The following is a 12,679-nucleotide window of genomic DNA, read 5'->3' as shown; positions in this document are numbered from 1 at the left end:
GAGAAGACCTAGATGAGGTGGTTAAGTTTAACGAAATCCAAGAAAAAGGTTAAATCAGATTAAATTGGATAAAAGATCAGATTTGATAAGATTTCGTATCGGATTCAAATTCAAATTTTATACATGTCTCAGTATTTTAACCATAACTTTCCGCTCAAATATCGGATTGAAGTGATTTAAGCAGAATTAGAAAGCTAACTCAAAATACTACAATTCATTGTGGAATAGGATTTTCCTAATTCGGACGGTTACTATGCCAAAATTGCCCCGTAATAAAATGTCACAAATCTGGACGAATCCTATTCCGATTTCAGACTTCTATTTTGACTGGAAGACAGACCTCCGAATTATCTAGGTTTAATAAGGCTTTTAGGACTTTCCTAAGCCTATGAATAGACCCCTTTGCATTCAAGAAAAGATAAAATTCTAGAGAGTAAAATTTTACAGTTTTTCTCTTTTTAGTTTAAGTTTTCTTTAAATTTAGGTTTTATTTTTATGTGGAGCTAAATTCCCAACTGAGGTTGGGGATGAAGCCCCACCGATGAAGAACGACATCACTTTTATGTAAGTCTTTATTTATCCGATTTTATTGAGTTTTATATTTCAATTGTTTTACTTTTAATCAATGTGTGGGGTGATTCTTGGATATCTCTTGTGATTCAAGGATACATGTGATGATTTGAGATAATTTCATATGATTGATTGCTTGGTTTTTAACTCATAAAAATTGGATATCCCTTGTGATTTGTTCTTCGAATACATTTGGTGTTTCAATTAAAATTGGATATCTTTTATGATTTACGGATACATCTGATGATTTAATTGATATTGGATTCCTTTTGTGATTTGTGCAATGAATGAAAACATGGGATGGTTTTGATTAATTCTTTAAAGCACAGTAAAACAAACATAAGATTTAAATTGTGAGAACTTCGGATAAATATTGATGAACATGGAGTGTGTTGTTATGATTCGGTGAGTGTGGATTCCTAAACCTTAGTCTTTAAATTTTGTTTTATTTTATTTAGTTTATGTTTATCCTTTAATTTTCAAAACTCAAAATTCAAAACCTTTTTGGAACTAGATTAGGATTTAATTAGTTTAGATATAAATTGCTCTTTCAAAAATACAATTCTCTATGGGATCAACCTCGCACTTGCAATCCATTAAACTACAATTGATTCGTGCACTTGCGAGTTAAATAAATTTGCACAACAAGTTTTTAATATACCATGCCCTATTCGTTGCTTAGAGAGATCAGTAGATACAATGCCCTTAGGTTGGCAAGCATTAAATATACCGATATGATTGGAACATTGACATATTGTTATCTTAATTAGTCTGATTAGTGGAGGATGTCAAAACCCTAACCCTTTCGTTCTATATCTCTTTTTTCAATATTTCAATTTGTGACTATTCTGATATTTAATTTGGAAAATCAATTTTAAGCAAAATCATCAATTCTCGTGGGAATGATCTCGTACTTGCTATCTATACTATCGTTTTGATCTTATGCACTTGTGAGTAAAATGTACCGAATATTCGCCTATTAATTTAGGTGGATATTTGACACAACAACATCTTATGAAGGAATCAACTATTTGCTAAGAGATCTAAATGTAGGTTTGGCTGCCAAAAAGTGGATTATTTGGGGCACATTATTTCACAGCAGGGAGTTAAAGCTGATCCAGGAAAGATTCAGGCCATGGTAGATTGGCCATTCCCAAGTAACATCAAGTCTTTGAGCAGTATTTTGGGTTTGACAGGGTACTACAGGAAGTTCATTAAAGGGTATGATTCAATTGCTGCCCCTTGACATCTATGTTGAAAAAGAATGCATTTTCTTGGGATGAAGCTACAAGCGGTGCTTTCACAAATCTCAAGACGGCTGTAACTCACTCTCCTGTTTTGGCATTGCCAAACTTTGCTCAACCTTTTGTCATTGAAAGTGATGCAAGTGGAGTAGGATTAGGAGTAGTTTTGGTGCAGAACAATAGACCTATTGCTTATTTGAGCAAAGCCTTGAAAGGGAGAGCCCTTCTCGTGTCCACTTATGAGAAGGAATTGTTGGCATTGGTGACTGCAATTTAGAAAAGGAGACCTTACTTATTGGGCCAAAGTTTTGTTATCAAAACTGACCAACAAAGCTTGAAGTTTTTGCTGGAATAGAAAGTTGGAACTCCTTTCCAACAAAAATGGATTACAAAGTTGTTAGGTTATGATTTTACAGTGGAGTTTAAGAAGGGTAGTGAAAATAGAGTATCAAACTGTTACATGCCAAAATATTCATATTTTAGCCCTTAACTTATATTTGTTAATTCCTTAGTTTTGTTAGTTTGTGCTATTTTATTTGTTTTATGTGTTTTATGCGTTTTTGTAGGCTTTTGGAAGAAAAGAAAGCATTTCTGGAAGTATCGGGCTTAAAGGCAAAATTGGAAAAAAGCTAGAAGATTTGAGTCAAGCAAAAGCATTCAGGTAGTCCGATCGATTGTAGGGGACCTACAATCGAGCACACTTCTAGAGAAGTTTAGGCCAAGAAGCGAGCAAGGTGTGCGCTCGTGCGCAGAAGAAGAGACTCAATCGCAGACATACAATCGAGTGCACACGGGGCTGTGATCGAGCGGACCCGTGCACTGGAGAAAAGAAAGCTGTGGCCAAAATTCCCTTTCCTTCCATATTAGGGTTTTCCAAGTCCCACTTGTAATAGGACTAAACCCTATGAATTTTCTACGTTTACTAGGGGTTCTAGGATTTCTCTAGGCCTATATATAGACCTCTAATCCTCACAATTTAAGACACAATTCCTTACACCTTTGGAGAGGGGAATTTGGAGGCTGTTATGCAAATATCTACCTAAATTAATAGGCAAATAATTATACGTTTTACCCGCAAGTGCACAAGGTCAACATAGTAGTATATGATGCAAGTACGGGATCATTCCCACGAGGATTGCTAAATTTTGCTTAAAATAAATTCCTTAAGTAAAACAAAACAAAGATTGATTTTGATTTGATAATAATAAAAGGTAGGGCTTAGATATCCACCACTAATTATATTTAGATAATATAACAATATGTCAATGCTTTGATCATGTCATGCATACTTAATGTTTGTCAACCTAATGGTATGGGTGTCTACTCCTTAAGCTATTGATTTTCCTAAGCAACGAATTAGGCATGGGTGTCTACTCTAATTCTTTTCTTTCTTAAAGGATTTAGCATGGGTGTCTACTAAGTTGTTCTTTAAGAAAGCATGAATTTGTGAAAATCGACAAACACATGAGGCCTAGGACATGGGTGTCTACTCCCGGTTCCCCATGTTGATTAACCCAAGAATCCAATGTGGATTTCTTTTGTTACTTTTACTAAACACAGGACCCGGTCATCCAAATTGATTTAACTAACTAGTCCATACCACATGCATATGTTGATCAGGCAAGTAGATATGAGGAATTCATGAAAGCATGAATTAATCAAGTTAAATATCACAACATGATCATCACAAAGGCGCCAATATTGAATATTAAATAAACATAATTTGGGCTTCAATCTAGCCCTACTAAGTAAATTAGTTACACAATTGTTTGATGTTAAACATCTTCATAAAATAAAAATAGAAAGAAAAAGAATAAACCCGAAATTGAACTTGAAGAGCTCCAATTCTTCTCCGTGGAAATTGTGTCTATTCTAGAGGTTTAAGGGTCTATTTATAAGCCTTAGGAGTATTCTAGAAACCCTAAAAATCGTAGGGTTTGAGCCCTAGTTCGCACAAAGCTACAAAACCCTAAAATCACACTTTCCATATCAAGGCTGGCGGCTGGCTTGCTCCTCACGCACGGGTGCGCTTGATCGCAGCCCGAGTGCGATCGATCCTTCGTGCTAGTGCTCGATCGCAGGTGCGATCGAGGCTTCCTCTGGTGCGCACGAGCGCATGCTTTGCGCTCGTGGTCTTCGTCTATAGTGCACTCAATTGCAGATCCACTGCAATCGATCGCACTACCAGAGCCTTCATTCTTTTCCAAAATAGCTCTTTAAGCCTAAAACTTCCGAGATTGCTTCCTTTTCTTCCAAAGGCCTACAAAAACAGAGAAAACACATAAAATAGCTAAAATGACATAAATGATCAAAATTAAGGAATTAACAAATGTAAGTTAAGGCTAAAATATGAATATGTTGGCACTTAACACACCCTCAAACATACATATTGCTAGTCCCTTAGCAATACGAAACTTAAAAACTAAATAGAAAAACAGAAAACAAAAAGATAAATCCATCTTTCGTAAGATGTATGATTGCATTTAGCATATGCAACAAGCCTCTTAAACCCCTAGGAATTTCCTTGATGACGAGTGGAGTCTCATGAGGGTTGTCCAGAAATGTTACCCACAAACATCATGCACAGTTCATGTTATCCCAAAAATTAAAGTATCACTTTAAGATCATGATTTTCATTTATTAGCAAACTTAAAAAGATAAACGCCATCTTCACAATGAATTGGAATCTCAAAGTTTAATTACTTACTTAGGACATGCTAAACCATCACAAGTTTGAAAACAGTGTAAAGTGAACCTAGCACATAAATATGAAGCTTCCAATTACTTCCAATGTGCGATGTCTTAATATCTCAAAGTTAACTGAAATCCCTATTAGACTGAATAGCTATGGCATATATTTCTTTTTTCTTCTTTTTTTTTGGCCAGGTTGTCTAATGTTTAGTTCCCTTAAGCTTTATAATTGACCCATGTAAGGAGTATTAAGTCAATGACTCCCAAACTAGGTGGTTTTAGGGCATTAGGTGTAAAACACCCCTAAGGACTTACTAACTCGAGTCAAAAAGGTTATGAAACCAAACTAACCATGACATTAATCAAATCAAAATTCTTCACCTTTTGACGTGAACACTCAATGCTTTGAGGCAAGAGGTCTAGTTACTTAGTGAAAAGCTTATCAATGATTTTTTTTTTTTTTTTTTTTTATATGCCAAAGTATCTATATCCAGTTTCACCCAAGACATAAAAACACACACATCAGACTTTCATGCCATACCCCACAAATTATGTGCTAATGTGCTTGTGTAAGATTAGATCAAACATGTGAATTCTCAACTGTCCTAAGCAAATAACCAAACTAACAAATTCTATCATCAGATCATGTGTTCTAAATTTTAAGCTCACCAATGAAATCAAACCACAATTCTTTCAGATTAACCAAAATTTTAAGGCAAACATGAACATGCATTATTATTATTATTATTATTATTATTATTATTATTTAACAACAAAACAAACAAAGCAAACAGCATGAAACTGGGACAAGGTGTGTAAAGTGTTCCTATACCCCCAAACTTAAATTACACATTGTCCCCAATGTGTCTATAACATGGAAAGAATTTACCTGGGAGATGGATGAACTGTTTGGAGTAGTATGGCTCATAGCACACCCTCAAACTTTGAATTGAAGCACACTTGTCCCTACAAAACACTAAAGTAACAAAGGAAAACATAAACAAAATAAAATAAACACAACAAAATAAAATAAAATAAAACAAACAAATAAAAATAAAAAGGATATGCTGTGGGGTGCCTCCCATGAGCGCTAAGTTTAACATCTTTAGCCAGACTGTGGTACTTTACACTTGAAGCACCAATCTTTCCTTCTCTTGTACCAAAGGGAATGAATCTTTTCCATTGCAAGATGCTTTTGAGTGTTTATAGATCGGGGAGGACCACTTTGAGCTTTCTCAAACAGTTTCTCATCCGGTGGGAAATCATGAATTGGAATAAAGTAGGAAGAAAACTCAGGGAGCTTCTTTATTTTGATGTCCTCAATTTGCTCATGTGGTAGCTCTAACAAACTTCTCTCTTGGCCTCTTGGTGTTTCAAGAATAAGAACTAATGTTGAAGAAATCTCAGTCCTCTCTTCTTTTTCCTGTTGTGGCTCTTGTGGAACTTCGGTTTGCTCCTCCTTCCCTACTTCCACTTGCTTTTCAACCACCTCTTCACTCCTCAGTGTGACAGCTTGCTCATGATAGTAGGTGTACTCTTCCTCCATGTAATGCTCATTAGGATTGGCCACCAACTGACTTTGACACTCTTCTTCTTTGAGGATATCTGATATTTGCTTAAGATGAGCCTTCATCCTTTCAAATGATTGCATACGGGAGTTCTCCCTCCTTTCAAATGATAGATTTCTTTCCTCCATTTGGCTAAGGGAAACTTATATTATTTCTTTTAAGCTGGCATGTGCTTCTTCTAAGGTAGGACTCACTTCTTCTAAGGCAGACCTTTTTGGAGGATGTGGTTCTTCTTGGTATTGTTGAGGCCAATCGATTGGAGATAGCTTCTCTTCATGATAATGTTGATACCAATTGATGGGAGATGGCTCATCTTCATGAGCTTCTATCTTGAAAATGGATTGCCGCAAACTGGGGCTAAGACATGAATAGGAATGATCATAGAACTGTGGAGATGACTCCTCTTCATGATAGCAAATACTCTCTTCCTCCATATAATGTCCATGAAGAGTGGTAACTGACTGACTTTGGGGCTCTTCCTTTTTGAGAAAATTTGTTCTTTGTGTACAATGGGCCTCCGTCCTTTTAACTAATTTCAAATTAGAGTTCTTCATCTCCTCAATTGTTGAATTGATCAGAGCTAATGTATTTTCAAAAAACTCAAGAGAAGGTAGTTTAGCCTGATATTACTGTTGTGGAACTGATTGAGAGGAATATGCTTGATCATAGAATTGCTGATATGAGTGATGTTGCAGTCCTTGAGATTGTGGAGCATGAATTCTGGGAGCTTGAGCTTGCCGTGAGAGATTGGACAGTTGGCTCCATGTTGGGTTACAGGAATAAAAATAGCGGTTGTTCCCCAGTCTAGAGAACAATGTGTTCTTATGCCCATTAAATTTGTTAGAAATTTGTCTCATTATAAGACATTCTCTAACATGGTGATAAGGGTCATGGCATAAAGAACATGGTCCATGGGGTGTCGGAATGCCTCCCCACATGTGTGAAATTAAAAATAAAATGCCAAAAAGTTTAAATTAAGAAGGGAAAATAAAAACAAAATTGAAAATAAAACTTACGAAGATGCAGACTCAACTGACCCTGCACGATGATGCAGACTCTATAATTAGTGCAGTAACTGTGCTACTCTTTGGATGTGTGATCGATCGCACCGTGAGGTGCGCTCGATCGCCCTTGTTGGGCGCTCTAGCGCATCTCCAGAGGCAGAATAGTAACTACAAAAAAATAGAAAATAGAAAACTAAATTAAAACAAAAGTACACTAAGGAAAAAAAAAAAAAAAAAAAAAACTTGCAAACAAATTCAAACAATCCCCGACAACAGTGCCAAAAACTTGTTGTGCAAATATCTATCTAAATTAATAGGTAAATAATTGTACGTTTTACCCACAAGTGCACAAGGTCAACATAGTAGTATATGATGCAAGTACGAGATCATTCCCTCGAGGATTGCTAAATTTTGCTTAAAATAAATTCCTTAAGTAAAACAAAATAAAGATTGATTTTGATTTGATAATATTAAAATGTAAGGCTTTGATATCCACCACTAATTATATTTAGATAATATAACAATATGACAATGCTTTGATCATGTCATGGACACTTAATGTTTGTTAACCTAAGGGTATAGATGTCTACTCCTTAAGCTATTGATTTCCCTAAGCAACGAATTAGGCATGGTAAACACTCTAATTCTTTTCTTTCTTAAAGGATTTTAGCATGGGTGTCTACTAAGTTGTTCTTTAAGAAAGCATGAATTTGTGGAAATCGACAAACACATGAGGCCTAGGGCATGGGTGTCTACTCCTGGTTCCCCATGTTGATTAACCCAAGAATCCGGTGTGGATTTCTTTTGTTACTTTTACTAAACACAGGACCCGGTCATCCAAACTGATTTAACTAAGTAGTCCATACCACATGCATATGTTGATCAGGCAAACACATATGAGGAATTCATGAAATCAAGAATTAATCAAGTTAAATATCACAACATGATCATCACAAATGTGCCAATATTGAATATTAAATAAACATAATTACGGCTTCAATCTAGCCCTACTAAGTAAATTAGTTACACAAGAGTTTGATGTTAAACATCTTCATAAAATCAAAATAGAAAGGAAAAGAATAAACCCAAAACTGGAACTTGAAGAGCTCCAATTCTTCTCCTTGGAAATTGTGTCTATTCTATAGGTTTAAGGGTCTATTTATAAGCCTTAGAGGAGTATTCTAGAAACCCTAAAAATCGTAGGGTTTGAGCCCTAGTTCGCACAAAGCTACAAAACCCTAAAATCACACTTTCCATATAAAGGTTGGCGGTTGGCTTGCTCCTCACGCACGGGTGCGCTCAATCGCAGCCCGTGTGCGATCGAATCCTTCGTGCTAGCGCTCAATCGCAAGTGTGATCGAGGCTTCCTCTGGTGCGCACGAGCACACGCCTTGCGCTCGTGATCTTCGCTTGTAGTGCGCTCCATCGCAGATCCACTGCGGTCGATTGCACTACTAGAGCCTTCATTCTCTTCCAAAATAGCTCTTTAAGCCCAAAACTTCCGAGATTGCTTCCTTTTCTTCCAAAGGCCTACAAAAACAAAGAAAACACATAAAAGAGCTAAAATGACATAAATTGATCAATATTAAGGAATTAACAAATGTAAGTTAAGGGCTAAAATATGAATATTTTGGCACTTAACAAAGGCTACTTCTAGGAGCAGTTTTCGGTTATTTCTTTTCCCTTTATTTTAAAATATTTGTAACTAATTACTTTAGTAGGGCTAGATTGATGCCCTAATTATGTTTCTTTAATATTTCAATATTGGCGCTTTTGTGATAATCATATTGTGGTGCTTAACTTGATTAATTCCTGTTTTATTGAATTCCTCATATGTGTGTAGTTGGCCATTATATACATGTGGTACGGATTAGTTATTTATGTCAATTTGGATGATTAAGTCTTGGGCTTAATTTAGTGACAAAAGAATTTCCTCACGGGTTCTTGGGTTAATCAACATGGGGAATTGGGAGTAGACACCCTTGCCCTAGGCCTCATGTGTTTGTCGATTTCCACAGATTTATTCTTTCTTAAAGAACAACTTTGTAGACACTCATGCTAAATTCTTTAAGAAAGAAAAGAATTAGGGTAGACACTCATGCTTAATTCGTTGCTTAGGAAGATCAGTAACTTAAGGAGTAGACACCCATACACTTAGGTTGGCAAACTTTAGGTATTCATAATATGATTGGAACATTGGCATATTGTTATATTATTGAGCATGATTAGTGGTGGATATCAAAGCCCTATCTTTTCATTTATCTTTATTTCTTTTCAATCTAACAATATCAATTTAGTGACAACTTTGATATTTTAATCAATTCTATGCAAAATTACAATCTTCATGGGAACGAACTTGTACTTGCTGCACTATATTACTATTTTGATCTTGTGCACTTGCGACTTAAAATGTACCAATTACTATCTATTAATTTAGGTAGTATTTGGCACAACACAGATGCTCTATCTAGAAGAGAAGGGTGGATAGAGGAGGTCACCATTGCTCTTTTATCAATTCCTACCTCGGATTGGGTTGCTAAGCTGAAAGTGCATTACAAGGAAGAATTGATAATGAAGGAGTTGGTTGCAAAGTGGCAGAATAATCACTTGAATACCAATAAATATGCTTACATGGATGAATTGATGTTTTATAAAAATAGACTTTGCTTAGGAGATGATCCAATCATTAAGGCTCAAGTTTTAGCCTTTGTGCTTAGTGATCCCGTGGCAGGTCACTCAGGTTATGAAAGAACAATGTAGAGAGCAAAAAGGGAGTTTTTTTGGGGAAGGGAATGAAAAAGGATCTGAAACAATTTATTAGGGAGTGTGAAATTTGCCAGCAAAATAACATGAGAACACATCTCCTGCTGGATTGCTGCAACCCCTCCCAATTCCTCTCCAGATTTGGTCTGACATCTCCATGGACTTTGTGGAAGGATTACCACTCTCCAATGGGCATTCTGTGGTCCTTGTAGTAGTGGACAAAATGTCTAAATACAATCACTTCACCTCTTTGGCTCATCCTTACATTGCATCCAAGGTTGCTCAACTTTTTGGTACTCACATCATTAAGCTACATGGTATGCCTACATCCATAGTTTCTGATCGTGACCCTACTTTTACCAGTACATTCTAGAAGGAATTGTTTTGAATGCAGGAAACCACACTTAAGATGAGCACTAGCTACCATACATAAACAAATGGGCAACTGAGATAGTTAACAAAAGTTTGGAGAACTATTTGAGGTGCTTTGCTCATGATAGGCCTAAGCAGTGGATACCTTGGCTACCTTGGGCTGATTATTGGTATAATACCAGTTGGTAGGGATCCATCAAGATGACACCCTTTGAAGCTGTTTATGGAAGACTACCACCTAGATTGTTGACTTATGTGCCAGGAACTACTAAGATGGCAACTGTGGATGAAGTCTTAAGGTGTAAAGAGGAGATCTTAGCCCTTTTACAGCACAATCTTCAGCATGCTCAACAAAGAATGAAGAAATATGCTGACCTGAGGAGGTCTAAAAGGACCTTAGCCATTAGACAGCAAGTGTATCTCAGGCTGCAACCCTATAGACAAGGCTCCTTGGTTACTCGAAGGACTTTAAAATTGTCTCCTAGATTCTATGGTCCTTTCACAGTTGTTAGAAAGGTAGGAGAGGTAGCTTATGAACAGAACTTACCAATTACTGCCAGGATACATCTTGTGTTTCATGTCTCCTAGCTCAAGCCAAAGATAAGAATAAGTAATATTGGAGTCTCTATTTTGCCTCCTGTTGATGGGAATGGGATCATTCAGCCAAAGCCAGTTGCAGTTCTAGCTCGTAGGTCTAGACCTCATAAGAATCATGCAATTACAGATTAGTGAGGTGGGCAAGCCAGTCTCCTGAAGATGCCACTTGGGAGGAGTTTTATGCTTTGAAAAAGGCTTACCCACACCTTGTGGGCAAGGTGTTTTGAAACAGGGAAGTATTGTAACATGCCATGCATAGAAAAGTGAGGTGGCAGCTAATAAGTGCTGAATATTACATATTCTAGCAAAACCAATTTTGCATTTATCCCCCTAATTAAATGGGTGATTCACTTTTTGGGAAAGTAATGCATTCACCTTTTAGTTGATGAAAAAGTAAGCTCAGGACAAAGTAAAATATTATAACTTTCACTTTTTTTAACTCTAGGTGGAATATATTTGACAATAATTAAAAATGAAGCATGTTTAATTGGTCTTTTTAGGATTAGGATCCTCTCCGGTCCATTTTGGACTGGAAAATATCTAGTTAGGATCTCTTTAAAGAGATCTTGAGGCCATAAATAGGACATATGTCCCATATATATATATATATAAAAAAAAAAAATTAAGGAGTGGCTGGCCACTCATTGGGGGTGGCCGGACCAACCCCAAGTGCCAAATCTAAAAAAAAAAAAAAAAAAAACCCTCGTTTGGCTTATATATATATATAGTCCTTTTGAATAATTTTATATATGGAAAATGCACACTTTTTACCAAAAAAAAAAAACTTTTAAAAATTGATGTTGCACAAAATGATTAAATATGAAATAAATTCAAATTTTTGAGAAATTCAATCATGTTGTATCACATCAGTTTGTAAAATTTTTTTTGTAAAATGTGTTTGTATGTCTAGTATTCCTCTTTATATATATATATATATATATATATATATATATATATATATATTATGTTTCAATTCTGGTGGGGTATAAAAAACGTTACCTCTAATGTGACACGTACTGTACAAGTAATAGAATTGTCAAACCAACCTGGTCCAAGACTTGGTATATTTCAGAAGAAATAAAATTGCACAAGTCCATGAGGACCACAACATCAAGCTAAGTCTTTATAGAATAAAAAAATAAAAAACAAAAAGAAACCGAGATAATGATGCTTCTTTAGATTAGAACCACAACATATTGAGAGCCGTTCCGTGTAAGATTGTCTTTCTTGAGCCATTATTATGAGAGTTGAGAGGCTAATCTACTTGTAAAATGTACAACCCTATGCGCATGTAGGCTAGACAAAGACACGGAATAATGCTATACATCACATCTTATTCTTTAAAGCTCATGTGATTTGGTCCCTCCTACTATTTGGTGCGTGAAAATTAATTTTTTAGCATAGGCTTTAGGATGATAGGAGTTGTGGTGATTAGGATGATAAGAGTTGTGGTGATTACAATTATTGGGGACGTGTGATATATTAAATGTTAATATCAAGTTAAGTCTTTATAGACGATAATTATATGTATCTTGAAAGAAAACATTTGCTAGGCCGAGAAGCAGTTTAACAAGATATTAGTCATTCCTATTAGGGGTGTACATGCATATACAATTATTTGAAATATTAATAGCCGCATCCGTAAAATGCGAATATCACTTTTAGATATCCACATTTGCATAATGTTTTTACTAACTGCATCTACGCAGTTATTTTAATTATTAAATGCAAATATTATCCGCTATCCACATTTTAGATAATAGGCATATTTTAATCTCTTAAACCTTCTTTAGGTCTCTATTACAACCTATTTTAAATGATTTTAAAAATAAGTTGGACTGATTTTTATTGTTTTGGAATTGTTTTAATT

General features: G+C 35.7%; 1 protein-coding gene across 1 annotated transcript; it reads left to right on the top strand.

Moving 5' to 3' along the window:
- The first annotated feature begins 10,413 nt into the window (after positions 1-10,413).
- LOC132174235 (uncharacterized) lies at positions 10,414-10,941 on the top strand. Its single transcript, XM_059585926.2, has 2 exons — positions 10,414-10,728; positions 10,801-10,941. The coding sequence occupies exons 1-2, from the start codon at positions 10,414-10,416 to the stop codon at positions 10,939-10,941; spliced, it is 456 nt and encodes a 151-aa protein (XP_059441909.2).
- Positions 10,942-12,679: the final 1,738 nt, after the last annotated feature.

This window comes from Corylus avellana, chromosome 3 (assembly GCF_965113065.1).
Source record: "Corylus avellana chromosome 3, dhCorAvel1.hap1.2, whole genome shotgun sequence".
Classification (NCBI taxonomy): domain Eukaryota; kingdom Viridiplantae; phylum Streptophyta; class Magnoliopsida; order Fagales; family Betulaceae; genus Corylus; species Corylus avellana.
Note: the sequence above shows the minus strand (reverse complement) of the source record. Positions and strands in the feature narration are given on the sequence as shown.